Source organism: Rhinoraja longicauda, chromosome 31 (genome assembly GCF_053455715.1).
Source record: "Rhinoraja longicauda isolate Sanriku21f chromosome 31, sRhiLon1.1, whole genome shotgun sequence".
Lineage (NCBI taxonomy): Eukaryota > Metazoa > Chordata > Chondrichthyes > Rajiformes > Arhynchobatidae > Rhinoraja > Rhinoraja longicauda.
In genome coordinates, this window is record NC_135983.1 from 11,706,623 (window position 1) to 11,726,977 (window position 20,355).

Genomic DNA, 20,355 nt, shown 5'->3' on the forward strand with positions numbered 1-20,355 from the left:
TTGAGGGAGTGGGAGTGGGGGCATTGAGTGAGTGAGTGAGGGGGGTGGGGGTTACACTGCCACACGCCGCCTCCACAGGGAGGGGGAGCATTGAGGGAGTGGGAGTGGGGGCATTGAGGGAGTGAGTGAGGGGGGTGGGGGTTACACTGCCACACGCCGCCTCCACAGGGAGGGGGAGCATTGAGGGAGTGGGAGTGGGGGCATTGAGGGAGTGAGTGAGGGGGGGTGGGGGTTACACTGCCACACGCCGCCTCCACAGGGAGGGGGGGAGAGGACCACCGCGCCTGTGACGTCAGGCGGCGGTGGTGCGTCAGCGGCGCTGAGCCTGAGCCGAGCCATGGCTTCACCGGAGCCTGAGGTGAGGAGCAACTTTTCCCTCGCACCCTTCCCCCACCCCGCCCCCCGAATCGCCGCCGGCTATTCCCCCCTGGGCGGAGGCTCCGGGCCTGTTTGAGCGCCGCCTACAGCTGGAAAATACCAGCCGGCAGATCGTGTGGTTTTTTTTTTTTAAATTAAAAAGTTGGCGCTTTGTGGAAATGCGTGTGCGTGTGTGAGAGAGAGAAAGAAAGAAAGAAAGAGAGAGAGAGTGTGCACGTAAAAAAAAAAACTCGGCCGAGGAGAGGGGGAAGGGTGGCCTGCTGGCCAGCGTACCCGCTAGCGGGCGGCCCCGCACCCTGCATAACGTATGCGCGGCTGGCGATGCGGATGGGAGGCGCAGCTGTCAGGCGGCTTCCCGGGTGGCGGGGAACAGACGGGGAACGCAAGCCTGACTCCAGCGCCGAGGCGCCTGAGGAGATTTTTGTTTAGGAAGCGTGTGTGTGTGCGTGCGTGTGGGGGGAAGAAAGGCATTTGTTGGGTTGGGAAAAACAACCTTTCATGATCCCAGGAACACCTCACTTGTGAATGAGCAGAGCCTCTTTGACGTGCCAGTCTGCACCCCCCCCCCGACAGTTGCCATCACATTCAAAAGAAAGGTGATTATTTTTTTTTTTCTTCCCTGTGGGGCGGGTGGTTGGTGGCGAAAGCGGAACATGGAGGATGGATGGACACCTCTCCCAATGGTCAACACGAAGTCTCTTCGAAACTGAGCCCTTTACAAGACAACGTCGTGGTCTTTTACACAGACTGCATCTCTACACTTTTTTTTGCATGTTTGTAGTATCTTTTGTTTACATTGATATCTTATGTAGAATTTTTTTTTTCCCAGTTTGGAAAAGTCTGCTTCCAATCTGGAAGGAAGATTTGTGATTTTTTTTTGTTGGGCTGTGCCATCCTGGAGTAGATTAGTCTTCTTTTGAGGTGTCTCAGTTTGGTTGTTGTAATCTAGTGGTACATTAAAATTGGTTTAGGATGTATTGTGATCAGCACTGTTCAGTTCTCAAGTCTGCTTGAACAGTTAGAACTGGTCATTGTGTTGCTGTTGAATGTCAAATTTTACCTGCAGTTGGACATGACATGTTATTGGTGTTTGTGCATGCTTGATGGAAATGGTGATCATCAGTGCTGAACCCCTGGTTAATTTGACAATAATTTGAGAATGGACACAGGAAGGGCTTGAGGTATCTGATTCGAGGCATTTAGCATCTTTGCCTTTTAATCCTTTTATTATTCGCCAATTTATATTCTTGTCCACGTCAAAATGCAATTCACTTTCTTTTCATTAGTCAGCCTAAAATTCCAGTTTCGATGGTGGCCAATCTATTGTTTTGTTAAAGCCATTCATGATTGTTTTTCGGAGAGTTAACTTTCCTTTTGACTGCTCTCTAACTAATGTGTTAAGGTTTGGGTTTTTAATGTATGTGAAAGTGTTACTTTTTATCCATTATTTTTTCCTGTTGCGAATCACTAGGAATATAAGTTGTAGCTGCTAGAAAATTTACCTTTACAAATATTATCTTTGATATTAACATTGGGCAAAGATCACACTAAGGCATCCTTGCTGATGACTCATTCAATGTTACTGTTCTTGGACTAAGACCTTCAACTGGTAAAATAGATTCAACAATATATCAATTATTTTTGTAACGATAATTGGGTTTGCTTATGAAAGCAAATGGCATATGGCAGCATGTTAATATCAGTCAGTTGACATAATTTGGACGTTAATTTATCTTTGCATTTTTATCTATCTTGATCAGAGGAATGCAATTTTCAGTACTCAAAAATAGGGAAGTTTTGCTCCTGTGCATGTAACAATGTACTTCTGGTAAACAGTGTGCAGTTCCTGAATATTGTCAGTGAATTGGTAAATATTATCTTAGTTAAGTGTTCATAAGTAAATTTGAATTGGCTTTCCATCAGTCTATGGGACATATCAATGGCCATACATTGACACAGTGACATCTATAATTATTTTTGGGATTACTTGAACCTAGAATTTAAGATCAGAGATCTGTTGAAGGCCTTTTAACTTGGTAACTCTATCCAGTGGACAAAATTTAGCTGCTGATGAGGGATTCGAGGTTGCTCTGTACCTATCATACAGAATTTCAATTGTTTTGAAACATTTCAACTAGTTTCGTCAACCAAACAAAGAATGGTGTGACCATTATTTAAGGCAATTTTGTAATTATTTTCACTTGAATCTGTAGAGTAAGAGTTGCCGAAACATCAGGTAATATGTGATTTTGTTTTCTACATGTACAAGAACAACGGATTTTTATTTCTCAGTATTGGAACCCCCCCTCCCCAAAATAGACAAATTATGCAATGTGGATGAACGCAAAATATGCATTGTGTTAATGCCCCAATCCACATTTCCTTAACTGTTTTTGTTTTTTCCTAAATTGTCATATTGAAGTAAACTTCATGGTATCATTTATGTCTGGCTTGACCATCATGGTGAGGTTAATCTTATCGACAGATGAAGTAAAATTGTGAAGGAATGTCTGGAAATGCTTCCTTGTATTTACATTGTTTTGTTTAAATGGTATTTAATCTATTGCACCACATCTGTTGACGGTGTCCAACTTGCAATCACACTGAATCCAGTTACTATTCTGTCTTCAAACTGACGTAGGATGTTTTATGTCAACATTTGGATCAGATGATTTTGACACTGAATTAACATTGTTTATCTTGGTAGGACTAAAGATCAGCATAAGATGTTGGATTTTGTATGAGAAGTGATGCAGTGCAAATATACAGAGTGGATTAAATTATGTTCATTATCAACCTATATTTTCAATGGTTGTTGAATTAACTGAAATATTTTGAGGTTAGAATATTGTATTAATTGTTATAAATTCAATTGAAGAGGCTTGTTTTTAAGATTCAAAATAGTGCAGTGTGTTCGTTTCCAAATGGCAGGCCTTCATGTCTGCCAGCAGCTTGGACCATGAAATGGCTGAATCTGCAGTGAATTTATATCCAATGAGCATGCTCAGAATGGTGTAACTGAACCAATAGGGGGGGTAGAAGAGTTGGCTTATATACTGTATTGAGGTGTAGCTGATCAAATCACAACTATAAAAGTATTCTTTATTAGTTGAATAATTTGAACTTTATTCTAAAATCTTCACCTGTAGTTGTTACAATGTTCTAGTGAGTTTGAGGTGTCTTCCCCTAATGACTCAACGAATTGGTGTAGAGAAACAATGTCAGCGTTTAAGTCTACAGTATTCTAGTTAAGGCCAACATTGTACTTTGTTGTGCCATTTTATGTGTAAAACTGTTGAGAATTTTGTGAGAATTTGTTTGAAATATAGATGGCTGTTGCAATTTCTTTAGGCTTCCACTGCAGAGCTGATTGTAGCTACTAGGGAATAAAATTGGTGAAATAAACTTTCTATCAAGTTGCTGTAATTTAAGATGAAGTTCACGTATCCATCGTTGCTGAAACTCATTTGCCAAAGTTCTAAGATGGCATTGAAATGTAATCAAAAGCATAAATTGTACATATTGGCAAAATGGACAAAGAAAGTGATCCAAAATGACACTTTGACCAGCAGCTTTATAAACACTGTGCAATGAAGCAGTTCTTGTAAAAGTTCTTGTAAAAGTGTGTAAAGTATGACTTGAATGTGTTTTGGTCAAAGACTGGAGCCGTATTGGATGATGAGCTATATATTAGCTATTTTAAACAGTGAAAATTTTTACAAGCTGGTTGAGAAATGGACCATGAGTACTATTTTATTGATAAGTTCCAAACCAACTGCTGAAAGACAGTGGAATTCAGCATTTCAAGACAATAAGTTCACAAGATACATCTGTAAAGCCTAAATTGTCAGAATTATAGCTTTTAAAAAACCAATTTATTATTTAAATCTATCAACTTGTACTAATATTCAGGTTGATTAGTATTAGGATTTGTTTTATTATTGCTACATGTACGAAGCTACATTGAAAAACTTTGTTTTGCTCGCTATCCAAACAGATCAGGTAATCCATACATAAATACAATCAAGTCAAACTCAAGTACAATAGATAATGCAAAGGGGAAGATACAGAGTGTAGAATATAGTAGCACATACTACAGCATCCATAGACAGTCCTATGTCCATAGTGGAGTGGAGGTGAATCAAGCAGCACCCTAGCCTATGGAAGGACCGTTCAGAAGCCTGATAACAGGGAAAGAAGCCATTCCTGAGTCTGGTGGTGCACATTTTCAAGCTTCTGTACCATCTGCAGGGTGGGAGCAGGGAGAGGAGGAATGACTAGGGAGAGACAATTCATTTTATTGGCAGCTTTTCTGAAAGTGCATGAATGTCGAAGGAGTCAATGGTGGGAAGTGTAGTCTTTGATGGACTGAGCTACGTCTACTATTCTCCACAATTTCTTGCTGTTTTGTGCAGAGCTAATCCCAAACCAACCTGTTGTGCAGCCTTACAGTATGCTTTTTATGGTGTATCTGTGAAGGTCTGGAAGAATCATTGGTGAATTTCCTCAGTCTCTTTGGGAAGTAGAGGCATCAGTGTGCCCTTTTGGCTGTCGCATCAATGTGGTTGGTTCACGACAGATCCTAGGTAACATTAACACCGAGGAACTTGAAGCTCTCAAACATTTCCACTTGAGGAATAGAGGAGCTTGATTAGTAACGGTGTCAGGGGTTATGGGGTGAAGGTAGGAGAATGGGGTTGAGAGGAGTAGACTTGATGGGCCGAATGGCCTAATTCTGTTCCGAGAATTTATGTACTTAAAATACTTTTGAAATCAGAGTGATAGCATTGGTCTTGATTGTGGTCATCCCGAATTTGCAAACTTAGTTACTTGATTGCAGATTTGTTGTATAATTGCTTTGATCGCTATACCTACCAATAACATACAGAAGAAGGTCATTCAGCTTATCATAACCTTGCAGTTACCAAGCTACATGCCCTCTCCTATTTCCTTGTGGCCCTGCAGCTTAATGCCTCTTAATGCCCATCAACTCCACTTTAACTTTTTTGACATTCACCAACATGAGGGATCATTTAAACTAGCCATGTAATCTATCAGCATGTCTTTGGGATGTGGAGGAAATGGGGACATTCGGGGAAAAGACGTAACAAGGTGATAATAAAACTCCACATTGAGAACATGTGCAAACTAAACACAGCGAGTACTGAACCATAATATGTTACTGAAGCATTCTCAAAAAGATATATAGACAGTTACAGGAATGGGTGGAAAAATGGCAGATGGCGTTTAATCCAAGTGAGGAAAATGTCCAATTAATGGGAGGGCCCTTAACAGCACTGATATGCAGAGGAATCTTGGGGTCCAAGTCCATAATCCCCTGATAGTGCAACACAAGTAGATGGTGATAAGGAAGACACAGGGTAAGCTTGTTTTCATTGATCAGGTCATTGATAGTCAGGAAGTCATGATGCAGCTTAATAGGACTTTGGTTAGGCTACATTTGGGGTATTGTGTGCAGCTCTAGTATTCTCAGGAAAGATGTGGAGGCTTTGGATAGGGGCCGACGGTGTATGGATTAGGGGGTATTAGCTGCAGGGACAGGTTGGACAGACCTGAATGGTTTTCTCTGGATTGCCGTAGGTTGTGGGGAGACCTGACAGAAGTATATAAAATTGTGAGATGGGGTAGGCAGTCAGAATCTTTTTTGCCAAGGTGGAAATGTCAAATGTGGGCATTGTTTTAAGGTGGGACGGGCAAAATTTAAAGATGTGTAAGGCAAGTTTTTTTTTAAACAGAGAAGCTGTTGAGTGCGTGTAACGCACTGCCAAGGGTGGTGACGGAGGAAGATACGATTATGGCATTTAAAAGACTTGGAGAGGCATATGGATATGCAGCGAATGGAGAGGGATGGATTATGTGCAGGTGGATAAGAGTTGGTTTTGCCATCATGTTCGACGCAGACATTGTGGGCCGAACATGCTGCCAGGACCAATTCTTATCTGCCTGAGCATTTCTAATATTTTAAATGGCAGACGTGTTTAAATCTAAAAAAACATGTGGAATGCCTTTGAATAAGGAACCAACCATCTGTATTGCTAAAAGCTGTGCTTAAAATATTTATTTCAGTTTCAAATATTTTATTTGAATATGGAATGTGGTTCAGATGATTTAATAACAATACAAAGCGTTAGTGAGGAACACTTGACAGTTAATCATAGTCTGATTATATATAGCACGGAAACAAAATCTAAACTATCCATGTAACTCCGAATATCTTTTGAAAGTCATAATTATATCTTCTGTAATTTCCACTGGCAGCTCATTCCTGATACAGACTATCCTCTGAGTGAACAAAGCCTCTGAGGCCCCTCTCACCTTCAGCTCATGCCCTCTAATTTTAAAATCATCTGCCCTGAATGTTCACCTTATCCATGCCCTCGTGATCATGTACACCTCAATAAGGTCACTCTTCAGCCTTTGACTCGCCAAAGAATGTTGCAGCCTATCCAACCTCTCCTTATAAACTCAAGCCCTTAAGTCCATGTAAAATCCTGATGAATCTCTTCTCCATCCTTTCCAAGTTAATGACACCCTTCCTACAGGTGGGTGGCCAGAGTTGTGCACATTACTCCAAGTGTGGTCTCACCAACAACTTGATGTCTGATGTTTTGTACTCAATACCTTTCCCAATAAAGGCAAGCATGCCTTAAGTCTGCTTCGCTACTCTGTCGACCTGAACTGCCACTTCACTTTCAGGGAAACATGTACTGCAAGATATCTCTGTTGTGCAACACTCCAGGGTTCTACCGTTAACTGTGTAAGTCATGCAATGGTTTAACATACAAAGTGCAAAACTTCACATTTGTCATAGAGTTAAATTCCATTTGCCATTCCTTGGCCCACCTTCCCATCTGATCTAGATCCTATGGTAAACCTAGATATCCTTTCCCATTGTTTACTACACCACCAATTGTGTTGCCATTTACAGATTTACTAACAATGTTAACTACATTATCATCCAATTCGTTCATGTAGATAACAAACATCAGTGGACTCAACAGTACTCCTATGACTCTCCACAGGTCACTGGTCTACAACCAGAAAAATAACACTTCACAAATACTCTTTAGCTCCTTTCTCCAAGCCAATATTGAGCCCAATTGGCTAAGGACTTTGCATTCCATATGATCCAATCTTTCAGACCATTCTAGCCTACCATGTGGGACCTTGTCAAAGGCTTTGCTGAACTCCAAACAGAGAACATCTGCTAGCCTGTCCTCAGCAATCCTCTTGGTGATCTCTTTGAAAAACTCTTATCAGGTTTGTGAGGCACAATTTCCCACGTACAAAACCATGCTGGCTATCCCTAATCACTGTGCCTGTGCAGATGCTGGTAGATCCTGCGCCTATGAATCCTTCCCAACAACTTTCCCACCTTGGATGTTGGGTTCATTGCCCTGAAGCTTCCTGGCTTAGCTTAAATAATGATACGTTATTAGCTGCACTCCAGGCTTTTGGAACTCCATCTGTGGCTAAAGAGGATGGAAATATCCCTGTAAGGGTCTCTGAAATGTTTTGCCCAGCTTGTTACAAAGTCCAAGTATGCACTTGGTCAGGCCCTAGATATGTATCCACCTTGATGCACTTTAAAACAACCAATATCTTCACTTTGGTAAAAGCTTTCATTTTTGTTTTCGTTACCTCTTTTGAATGTGGAAGATAGCTTGTCCAAAGAGTGTTTAAGACATTTAGGTTTAGATTTTGTACTCTTTAGGGTGACAAATTTATATATTTTGTTAGTAGGATAGATGGCTTAATTTATTTATTTAAAGTTCAAATCTGAATCATATTTCGTGGTGTACGGTTGAGTTGTGCAACAATTCATTGTTTAGGATTTGTTTTTATGTTTATTTCCATTTTTAGAACTAGGCATCTGAAAAAAAAGACTGAATTGATATCACAATCCATTGTCGAGATGTCTCACTGTCATTGTCTTTCCTTCATTTTTTTTTGTTTTTGTGCATTGTTTGCAGCAGCTTTGACTACAAAATGGCTGTATCTACAGTGAAATGATCTCCAACAGGTATGCTTGTAAACACCATCTGAACCTATAGAGGGAGTTACAGTGGAGCTGCATACTACATGCACATAGATTAAAAATGCCCTACTGAAAAGAAATTCCATTTACATGTAGCTCTGAAATAATTAATCACATTGCAAGTTATTTTCTGAATTTAGTGTGGAATATTATCTATGTAATTGCTTTAACCACAGTAAAAAGTAACCTTGCCCATTTATTCTGGAGAGAGGTAATTTTGGATGTTTTTAAGAAAAAGACAGTAATAGTGCAGGGTAACTAAATGGTAATGACAGTCTTGGTCTTGTTGAGAGCAGATGGTGCACGCAAACATGAGTCGAATTGGATTTTGATCAATAAACATTTGAAAATGGACGACATTGAAGGCTGTTTATTTGAATACTTCCACTGTTTATCTCAAAATGCGTTAATTAGGTGAAATAGAAGCAAATGTCTCAAATCAAATCGTCTTTACAGTGATTTGTTAACATTGTGACAAAGGTTGGAAATTAAATATTTTAGGATATGAAAATATTCATAAGGCAAAATTGAATATTGGTGGGGCCCAGTATTAAATAATTAGATTTATTCACAAAATGCTGGAGTAACTCAGCAGGTCAGGCAGCATCTCGGGAGAGAAGGAATGGGTGACGTTTCGGGTCGAGACCCTTCTTCAGACTGCAGTACAGATAAACTATCTTAATTTGGGAAATTAAAAAAAATCTAATAACCGATGGAACTAAATCACAGTAAAGTGCAGAGAACATTGGGAGTTGTGTATAGCATGCCCCCAAATTTGTCACCTAAAGAATTCCTGTATGGTATACATTGGGAAATAGGAGGTGAATGTAACAGAGTACCAGCATCTGCAGTTATTTTCCTACCCAGGATTAATACGATTATCATGAGAACTTTAGCTATAGATTGGTCCAACCAAATTAGCCAAAACATTTTTATACCAGCATGTTGAAGAATGCAATGAAAGACTACTTGAGATCAGTAGTGCGTAAGAAGAAATTGTTAATAAAAGATCCAATTGTTAAGGAGTTTTTAGGGAATTGTGATTTATGGTAGAAGTTCAGATCGAATCAGAAAGCGATTTGGTTCAATCTGAAACCAGAGGTTACCATCTGAATAAAGAAAATTACGAAGGCATGAAAAATGAATTAGCTATGGAAGGGCGGGAATCTTCATGAAAAGATGGAAATTAACAATCAGGAAAACAAGCATTGAAAGAATGAACATTTAAATTTGCAATATGTTTATTTTTTATGGAAATTACAAAACAGAGTATTCTATTGCCTTTGCTATGAGGGAACTTAAAATAGTATTTCATCAAAATAAGAGGCTTACCGTCCCCAAAAAATTGAGCCTGAGAATCAGGAACATTTCAACATTTATCCAGGGACCAACGATTAAGAGAAGAGAAAGTAAGCTATCAGTCTAGTTATAAAGTCAAATATGGAAGCTACTGTTGTATTGCAGAACCAACTGATTAATTAAATTTGAGAGGGGGAATGGGACTTCGCTGGGAGCTGATATGGATCTGAAGGGCCGAATCATTCTGTCTGTGTAATTGTAAGTGTTCCTTATAGACTGAGAGGGGAAAAATTATATGGGCAAATGAAGAAATGGCAGGGAAGTGAAATATTTTATCTTTGTCTTCTACAAAGTTTCCTGGAAGTAGTGGAATGACCTCCTTTACTTCATGGAAGTAACAATGAAATAATATTAACCTCAATTGAGCATTGACTTTTATGTATACATCATTTCCTCTTGGTGTAAGAGGGAGGCAAGAATAAGTTGAGATTAAAAATGGAAAAGTAAAATGGAACGAAACACCCAGCCAAAGTTTAATTTATGTTCTCAATGACTTAAATCGGTCATCCACATTTCTCAAAATTCTTTACAGTTTTGAATATCATGAACTTAATTTTGAAGTTATCCAGTGAAATAATGAACGTTATTTATGGTCTTCATTCAAAGCGTTGTAGTTTACTTGGAACACTTTGCATTTTACAACCAAAAAACAAAATGGTTTAATAATAAAATGTGCCAGAAACACTCAATAGGTCAGACAGCATTTGTGGAAAGAGGGTGTCACGTTAGAAGACCCTTCCACCATGCACCCCATTTGCCTGTGTATCCCTCTAGACATTTTCTATCCATATACCTGTCCAAATGTCTTTTACTGGTTGGAATCGGGTAGTGAATAGTAATCAAACTAATTCAAGGATTTAGTTAAAAACAATACAGAGTGAAATGAGGAAATAACCAAGGCAAATTGTGCTGAAGCAAGAGTAGAGAATTTAATGAAAAATGGGGCAACTGGAGAAAGAGAAATGTACAGAGATGGTGAGAGAGTATAGCATGGTTTTACACACACATACGTCATCTGCTTAATAAGATCACTCACATTGGACTAGAACGATGGTTTTCTTTTTTGAATACCTGCCCAAAATTGTGTTATTAGTCATTTAAACAATGCAGACACAAAATGCTGGAGTACCTCAGCGGGACAGACAGCATCTCTGGAGAGAAAGAATGGGTGTCGCTTCGGGTTGAGAGGAAATCTGAAGAAGAGTTTCGACCTGAAACATCACCCATTTCTTCTCTCCAGAGATGCTGCCTGTCCCGCTGAGTTACTCCAGCATTTTGTGTCTATCTTCGATTTAAACCAGCACCTGCAGTTCTTTCCTACACATTTAAACAATGCACCTGTTTTATAAAAACTTTATTTTAATAATTAGAATATTGAAGAATCTGGTATATATAAGCAAGAAAATAGGATAGGACAAACAGCTCCACAAGCCTACATTGAATAATCATGGCTAATCTGCTCCAGGCCTTATCTCCTTGTCTGTGCCTAGTTATGCCTAGATAGAGGGTATGAATTTATGGCTGAGGGACTGGTGCAGAGAGCAGGGATTTAGATTTCTGGACCACTGGGATCTCTTCTGGGCTAGGGGTGACTTGTACAAAAGGGACGGGTTGCATCTTAACAGCAGGGGGACAAACATTCTGGCAGGCAGGTTTGCTAGTGTGACACCTGTGGCTTTAAACTAAGTAGTGGGGGGGAGGGGTTAACAAATTGTGAATATGAAGATGAGGTAAAAGGGAATACAGGAGATATTGCAAAAGACTCTAGGAAGAATGGGAACAGAAGTTCCAGAGCGGAAAAGAAATTAAGGGCAGGGCCAATTGTGAACGATGTGAGAGGGGAGGTAAATACAGAAGTTAAAGTGTTGTACTTAAATGCGCGTAGTATAAAAAATAAAGTGGATGAGCTTGAGGCTCAGTTAGTCATGGGCAAGTATGATGTTGTAGGGATCACTGAGACATGGCTACAAGAGGACCAGGGCTGGGAACTGAATATTCAGGGGTACACAACGTATAGAAAAGACAGACAGGTGGGCAGAGGGGGTGGGGTTGCTCTGATGGTAAGGAATGATATTCATTCCCTTGCAAGGGGTGACATAGAATCAGGAGATGTTGAATCAGTATGGATAGAAATGAGAAATTGTAAGGGTAAAAAGACCCTAATGGGAGTTATCTATAGGCCCCCAAACAGTAGCCTCGACTTAGGGTGCAAGTTAAATCAGGAGATAAAATTGGCGTGTCAAAAATGTAATGCTACGGTGGTTATGGGAGATTTCAACATGCAGGTAGACTGGGAAAATCAGGTTGGAAATGGACCCCAGGAAAGAGAGTTTGTAGAGTGCCTTCGAGATGGATTCTTAGAACAGCTTGTACTGGAGCCTACCAGGGAGAAGGCAATTCTGGATTTAGTGTTGTGTAATGATCCTGATCTGGTAAGGGGACTAGAGGTAAAAGAGCCATTAGGAGGCAGTGATCACAACATGATAAGTTTTACTCTGCAAATGGAAAGGCAGAAGGGAAAATCGGAAGTGTCGGTATTGCAGTATAGCAAAGGGGATTACAGAGGCATGAGGCGGGAGCTGGCCAAAATTGATTGGAAGGAGGCCCTAGCAGGGAAGACGGTAGAACAGCAATGGCAGGTATTCCTGGGAATAATGCAGAGGTTGCAGGATCAATTTATTCCAAAGAGGTGGAAAGACTCTAAGGGGAGTAAGAGACACCTGTGGCTGACAAGGGAAGTCAGGGACAGCATAAAAATTAAGGAGAGGAAGTATAACATAGCAAAGAAGAGTGGGAAGACAGAGGATTGGGACTCTTTTAAAGAGCAACAAAAGTTAACTAAAAAGGCAATACGAGGAGAAAAGATGAGGTACGAGGGTAAACTAGCCAATAATATAAAGGAGGATAGCAAAAGTTTTTTTAGGTACGTGAAGAGGAAAAAAATAGTCAAGGCAAATGTGGGTCCCTTGAAGACAGAAGCAGGGGAATTTATTATGGGGAACAAAGAAATGGCAGACGAGTTAAACCGTTACTTTGGATCTGTCTTCACTGAGGAAGATACACACAATCTCCCAAATGTTCTAGGGGCTGGAGAACCTAGGGTGATGGAGGAACTGAAGGAAATCCACATTAGGCAGGAAATGGTTTTGGGTAGACTGATGGGACTGAAGGCTGATAAATCCCCAGGGCCTGATGGTCTGCATCCCAGAGTACTTAAGGAGGTGGCTCTAGAAATAGTGGAAGCATTGGAGATCATTTTTCAATGTTCTATAGATTCAGGATCAGTTCCTGTGGATTGGAGAATAGCAAATGTTATCCCACTTTTTAAGAAAGGAGGGAGAGAGAAAACGGGTAATTATAGACCAGTTAGTCTGACATCAGTGGTGGGGAAAATGCTGGAGTCAATTATAAAAGACGAAATTGCTGAGCATTTGGATAGCAGTAACGGGATCGTTCCGAGTCAGCATGGATTTACGAAGGGGAAATCATGCTTGACAAATCTACTGGAATTTTTTGAGGATGTAACTAGGAAAATTGACAAGGGAGAGTCAGTGGATGTGGTGTACCTCGACTTTCAGAAAGCCTTCGACAAGGTCCCACATAGGAGATTAGTGGGCAAAATTAGGGCACATGGTATTGGGGGTAGGGTACTGACATGGATAGAAAATTGGTTAACAGACAGAAAGCAAAGAGTGGGGATAAATGGGTCCCTTTCGGAATGGCAGGCAGTGACCAGTGGGGTACCGCAAGGTTCGGTGCTGGGACCCCAGCTATTTACGATATACATTAATGACTTAGACGAAGGGATTAAAAGTACCATTAGCAAATTTGCAGATGATACTAAGTTGGGGGGTAGTGTGAATTGTGAGGAAGATGCAATAAGGCTGCAGGGTGACCTGGACAGGTTGTGTGAGTGGGCGGATACATGGCAGATGCAGTTTAATGTAGATAAGTGTGAGGTTCTTCACTTTGGAAGTAAGAATAGAAAGGCAGATTATTATCTGAATGGTGTCAAGTTAGGAGGAGGGGGAGTTCAACGAGATCTGGGTGTCCTAGTGCATCAGTCAATGAAAGGAAGCATGCAGGTTCAGCAGGCAGTGAAGAAAGCCAATGGAATGTTGGCCTTCGTAACAAGAGGAGTTGAGTATAGGAGCAAAGAGGTCCTTCTACAGTTGTACCGGGCCCTGGTGAGACCGCACCTGGAGTACTGTGTGCAGTTTTGGTCTCCAAATTTGAGGAAGGATATTCTTGCTATGGAGGGCGTGCAGCGTAGGTTCACTAGATTAATTCCCGGAATGGCGGGACTGTCGTATGTTGAAAGGCTGGAGCGATTGGGCTTGTATACACTGGAATTTAGAAGGATGAGGGGGGATCTTATTGAAACATATAAGATAATTAGGGGATTGGACACATTAGAGGCAGATAACATGTTCCCAATGTTGGGGGAGTCCAGAACAAGGGGCCACAGTTTGAGAATAAGGGGTAGGCCATTTAGAACGGAGATGAGGAAGAACTTTTTCAGTCAGAGGGTGGTGAAGGTGTGGAATTCTCTGCCTCAGAAGGCAGTGGAGGCCAGTTCGTTGGATGCTTTCAAGAGAGAGCTGGATAGAGCTCTTAAGGATAGCGGAGTGAGGGGGTATGGGGAGAAGGCAGGAACGGGGTACTGATTGATAGTGATCAGCCATGATCGCATTGAATGGCGGTGCTGGCTCGAAGGGCTGAATGGCCTACTCCTGCACCTATTGTCTATTGTCTATTGTCTATGTGTAGTTTTCAATACCCCAATCTTTTGAACGTTTATCTACTTTCTCTTTAAATATCCCCAATGATCTAGCTTCCACAATTCCGCCTCATTGACAATTCCAAAGATTCATTAACCTCTGCGAAGTTCTTTTATTCACCTCGGTTTTAAACAAATGCCCCCTTAAACGTAATTATGTGAACTTATTCGAGATTCTCTCACACGATGAAACATCTAGACATCTACACTCCCATGCCCCTGTAAGAATCTTATGTTTCAATATGATCATCCCTCGTTCTTCTAAATTCTAAAGAATATAGATTTAATTTCTTTAGGCGCATTTGATGGGTAAACCTCTGAATCCAGGAATTAGCTTCCTATGAACTGCCTCTTCGGTCAGTTTATTTTTTTCTGACATAACTGTTCACAGCACTTGGGTATGGGCTCACCAACACACTGTACAACTGTAATAGTAAATCTGTCTGAAGAAGGATCTCGACCTGAAATGTCACCAAGGATGCTGCCTAACCCACTGAGTTCCTCCAGCACTTTGTGTCTCTTATTTTTTGGTTTTTCATTTGGTTTTCTAAACTACTTGCACCTGTCTGCTAACCTTTCTATTGACTTTGCCTTTTACATCTTCAAGTAACTTGAGCAAAATTTTCATGCATGAGTCACTGTTCATAAAGCTATTTCTGACCTGAGATTTGTAAAATATTACAGTTGAGAAATAATATGTCACTAAATTAAAGTTAACAAGACCTCTAAAATGTACCCATCCATTAATCTTTAATGAGCAGATGAGTTATTTTTTGAAATTTCCTGAGTAACCAATTTCTGCTTTCCCATTTGGATTTCATTCACTCAAGTAATTCCACTAAACGTTGAAGGTGTCTGGAAAAATTTAAATGACTTTACTATTGCATAAAAAAACCAGTTTAATGGAATATCGTGAACTATTTGGAAAACCATGATATTTTTGTCACCATGATCATACTTAAGCTGCTCCACTTTAATTAATTTTAATCATTTAATTGATTGAAAAATCTGTTAACAATATCAAAACAAGGTGGGGGAAAAAAGATTTGGTTTTAGAAATGGGAAAGAGCAGAAATGGGAAGGAAAAGGAAGTTTGCTGAAATCAGATGATCTATTCTCAGAATTTATTGTGACGACATTTGTATTCAAGGAGCGATGGCATTTTGTATAGTTGCTGGTGGAAATATAGTCGACAATGTTAAAGTGAGAAATGGTTATTGTCATCTATATTTTTGCACTTTAATTAATTCTTCACTTACTATCAAAAACTAATTATCATATAAATATTCTACGGTTTAATTTCCCCCATTAGCCAATGAAGCATATATTAGAGTAATTTTCAAATGGTATGCAGTGGCCATTTTGGATTTGAGATTAAGATTCTCATTGTTATCTTAGAAAATGGCTGCCGTAGCAGTAGGTAAAGGTAAGTGAAAAGTGTAGCTGTGAGAAATATGTCCTCGCAACAGAATGTTTTCAAATTTATTTTAAATCCAAAATTTATTACACAAAACAATATCTAATGCAGCATTCAGAACTATATTGGAAAATGTGTGTGATTAATTTGGTATTTAAAGATAAGTATGAAAGTTATCAATGTTCTGTTTTCTGTTGGTTTAGGAAATTTCTAGTTTGTAAACAATTTGAAAATAATTAGTTTGTTATGGAGAAAATAATCCAGCAGGATTCTTAAAGATTTTTTTTCTGCAATATTTATGGATCCTTCACCAGCTAGTTTTCTAGAATGTTTTATTCTTATTTTAACTCCTCTTATTGAGTTATAGACTAAGTGTTGGAGGAATTCAGTGGGTCAAGCAGCACCTATGGAGGGAATGGACAGATGAGATTTCTGGGGAGTGGGGAGACTTCTTCCGAAGGAAATCTGAAGTAGACCTAATTGCTCCAAATTTAGTGGTTGTTCAAGATTCCAGCATCTGCAGTCTCTTGTGTTTTCAGTCTTATTGAGTTAATGTTTATATTTGGAAATTGCATGGGAATGTATTTGTCAAATGATTTAAGTCTTTAAGATTCTACCAAACTAGATTGATTGACATTGGAACTTAAGTCTTTTCTTATGTGAACAATTGTAGATGTTCTTTATTGGCCCTTGACTTAATCATGTTTTATGTTCTAAAAGCAGATGATGCTGGAAATACTCAGGCAGGCAGCACCCGTGGAAAGAAAAAGTGTTAATGTTTCATGTAAAAGGCCTATCATCAGAACTGGGGAAAAACGTACCAGAAAAAGAATTGTTTTATCTTGATTGAACATATTCTGAACACTTCTTTCTGCGAAACAGCTGGATTTGGTCCACATTCCATTGGCCTCGTATATTTTCTCAGAACATTTCTTGGTGCTTAATCTTGGAGGGAAAAAAAATCTAAAAACAATATTTCAATGAAAGTCCTCAAAAAATTATGTTCTCTTGCTAATTGGTATATTTCATGCAAGATATGTTTATTTAAAAATAACATCAAAGCTTAGAAATTGTAAATTAACAATTTGATTTTCGGTAAAGGGACAAGTGCTCGAAATCTTTTTTTTTTTTGAAATGCGCACAAAGATAATCAACGATCAGTAAGATGAACTGTGATATAGACATTTTGATATGGAATTTTCTCGGAAGCTCAACATATTAATGGGGGGGGGGGGGGGAGGGGGAAGTTTGAATATTCAAAATAATTAGTATCACTCTTGCACTAATTTAGGAATTTTGTATATCCTAAATTATATGCTTTATCACTTGCTTAATGAAATTTCATGTTTTCAGAATAAAAGTGATATTTCTTAAAAGCTCTTACTGTTCAATTGTATAAATGGCAGAGCAATGTAAGGCAAGGACAAAATTAAATATCAACATTCAAATCACAAACAACTTTGCCTAAAAATTGAATACCGACATTCAATTCACGCAAAAAACCTTGCCTAAAAATTGATCCTTAACATTGAAGGAGAACAATGCTATGCAGCTGATAATAGTGTTAACCTAAGGGAGAATACAAAATTCTACTTGTCAGTCAGGCCTCTTAGCATCTGGTGCAAATTTCAATCTGCGAATTTCCTACAGTATTTATAATAGCACAAAAGTATGGTTCTGATGTAAAAATTCCTCTTGATATCGAAACAGTGTAACATACAGTTTTTGACTTCACGGTTCCATGAAAGTGGAAATACAGGTAGACAGGATCTTTATAGAATATGTATATCTATATAGAAATCTATAACAAAGGATGTAATCACAGAACACTTTGAAAAGAGTAATAGGATTGAGCAGAGGAAGCATGAATTTATGAAAGGATTTTCTTTTGGGTGTGTGACTTGAGTCAAGAGGCCATACAGCAGATGATTAGCCCAACTCATCCATACCAATTAAGATGCCGATCTACACTAGTCCTATTTCCCTGTGGTAATCTATATCTCTATAACTTTCCTATTAACTTACCTGTCTAAATGGGTTTTAAATGTTGGTAATGTACCTGTCTCAACTATTTCCTCTGGCTGCCCATTCTTTAAACCACCCTCTTAACTGAAAAAGTTATCCCTCGGGTTCCTATTAAATCTTACCCCTCTCATCTTAAATCTATGCCCTCTAGGTCTTGGTTCCACTACCTTGGGGGGAAAAAGACTCTGCATTCACCCTATCTATTTCCCTCGTTATTTTATGCACCCCAATAAGGGTGTCAAGGGTTATGGGGAGAAGGCAGAAGAATGGGGTTAGGAGAGATAGATCAGCCATGATTGAATGGCAGAGTAGACTTGATGGGCTGAATGGACTAATTCTGCTCCTATCACAGTTTGTCTGTCCTTTCCTTTGTTTGTGTTTTAATTGTATGTGTTAAATGTATGTTTTTAGTGTTCTTTAGATTGTTTTATGTGGGGGGAGAGTTGGGGGAAACTTTTAATAATCTCTTACCTCGACGGAGATGCAATTTTTTTTTCTCCGTATCGTATCTCCATCCGCACTGTGGCCTAACATCGAGGAGTTGGCAGCCTTTGCTGGAGAGTTTTTGAGAGTTCCACCGCGGGTGCCTGTGAACTTACCATCGTAGAGCCCGTGATCCCTTTGCCAGGGGTCGACTTCAGAGCTCCAACTGTGGATGCTTGCAGACTTAACATCACGGAGCCCGTGGTCTCTGGTCAGACCGACTTCGGGAACTCGAAGCCAAGGGAGTTTCGACCGCCCCGACGCGGGAGTTTTGACCGCCCCGACGCGGGAGTTTCGACCACCCAGACGTGGGAGTTTCGACCGCCCAGACGTGGGAGTTTCGACCGCCCCGACGTGGAAGTTCCGACAGCCCCGACGTGGGAGTTTCGACCGCCCCGACATGGGAGCTTCGACCGTACCGATATGGGGGCTTCGTCCGCCGGCTGCGGGAGCTTCGATCGCCCCGACGGATGGTTCGATTGCTCTGACTGCGGGAGAATTGAGGAAGATTGGACTTTTTTACCTTCCATCACAGTGAGGAATGTGGGGAATCCGCTGTGGTGAATGTTTACGTTAACTTTTATATAGTTGTGTGTCTTGTTTTTATTTTCGTATGGCTGTATGGTAATTCGCATATCACTGTACCTTAATTGGTACATGTGACAATAAAAGACCTTTGAAACCTTATGCGCTTATGACCCTTCAGCCTCATGTGCTCCATGGAATAAATTCCTAGCTTGCCCAACTGCTCCCTATAACTCAGTCCTGGCAACAATCGTCTGTGCACTTTTTCCAGCTTTGAGGCAGATTTTCTTTTAGCAGGTTGATCAAAACTAAAACAATGCACTAAGTGTGGCGTCAGCAATGTCTTGTACAACTGTAACATAATTTCCCAACTTCTATACTCAATTCCTTGACTCTTGAAGGTCAACGTACCAAAAGCCACCCTTGCCATCCTATCTATCTGCGATGCCATTTTCAGGGAACGATGTACTTGTCCTCCTAGATCCCTCTGTTCGACAACACTCCCCAGGGCCCTGCCATTCCTGTCTGGTTTGATTTCCCCAAATGCAATAGCTCACAATTATCTGAATTAAGCTCCATTACTCAGTCCTCTTACCCAGCTAATCAAAATCACACTCTAGTTCTGGATAACCATCTTCACTGTTTACAATACTACCTACTTTTAGTGTCATCTGCAAACTTACTAATCCTGCCTTGTACATTCCCATTGAAATAGTTGATGTAGATGACAAACAGCAGTGGACCCAGCATCGATCCCTGAGGAAACCATTAGTCTCAGGCCTCCAGTCTGAAAAACAACCTTTGAACGCCATCCTCTGCTTCTGACCGTTAGGCCAATTCTGTATCCAGTTAACTAGCTCTTCCTGGATCTCATGACATCTAATCTTCTAAATCAGCAACCAATCTTGTTAAAGGCCTTGCTGAAGTCCACATTGACTACATCTGAGGGACTGTCCTCATCAACCCTTTTGGTTACAATTTCCAAAAAACTCATTAAAATTGATGAGGTATGATCTCCCACGCACAAAACCATGCTGACTATCCTTAATCAACCCGTCTTTCCAAATGTACACCTATCTAATCCCTTAGAATCCTCTCCAGTAACATCCTATCAGAATTACTGGTCTAAAATCCCCAGATTCTTTTTTTGCAGCCCTTCTTAAATAGAGGCATAATATTGGCCTCACAGTCTTCCGGCACTTCACACCTGTCTAACGACAATTCAGATATTTCAGCCAGGATTCCTTCCCCTTTTTTCTCTAGTTTCCCATAGTGTTCTTGGATATATCTGATCAGGCCCAGGAGATTTATACAAAAAGCTGGAGTAAC

The 20,355-nt window shown here is 40.1% G+C and overlaps 1 protein-coding gene across 5 annotated transcripts in view; it reads left to right on the forward strand.

Annotated features, from left to right (window-relative positions):
* The first annotated feature begins 277 nt into the window (after positions 1 to 277).
* Positions 278 to 20,355, forward strand: part of LOC144608517 (histone-lysine N-methyltransferase EHMT1-like) — a 92,488-nt gene continuing 72,410 nt past the window's right edge. For 3 of the 5 annotated variants that reach the window (XM_078426386.1, XM_078426395.1, XM_078426396.1), the window contains exon 1: positions 278 to 358. In XM_078426386.1, coding sequence (XP_078282512.1) covers positions 338 to 358 — 21 coding nt within the window. In that variant the 5' untranslated portion in view covers positions 278 to 337. Of the gene's footprint in view, positions 359 to 613; positions 975 to 1,041; positions 1,152 to 20,355 lie in introns of those variants that run through there. The other 2 variants (XM_078426388.1, XM_078426390.1) reach the window with 2 other exon arrangements.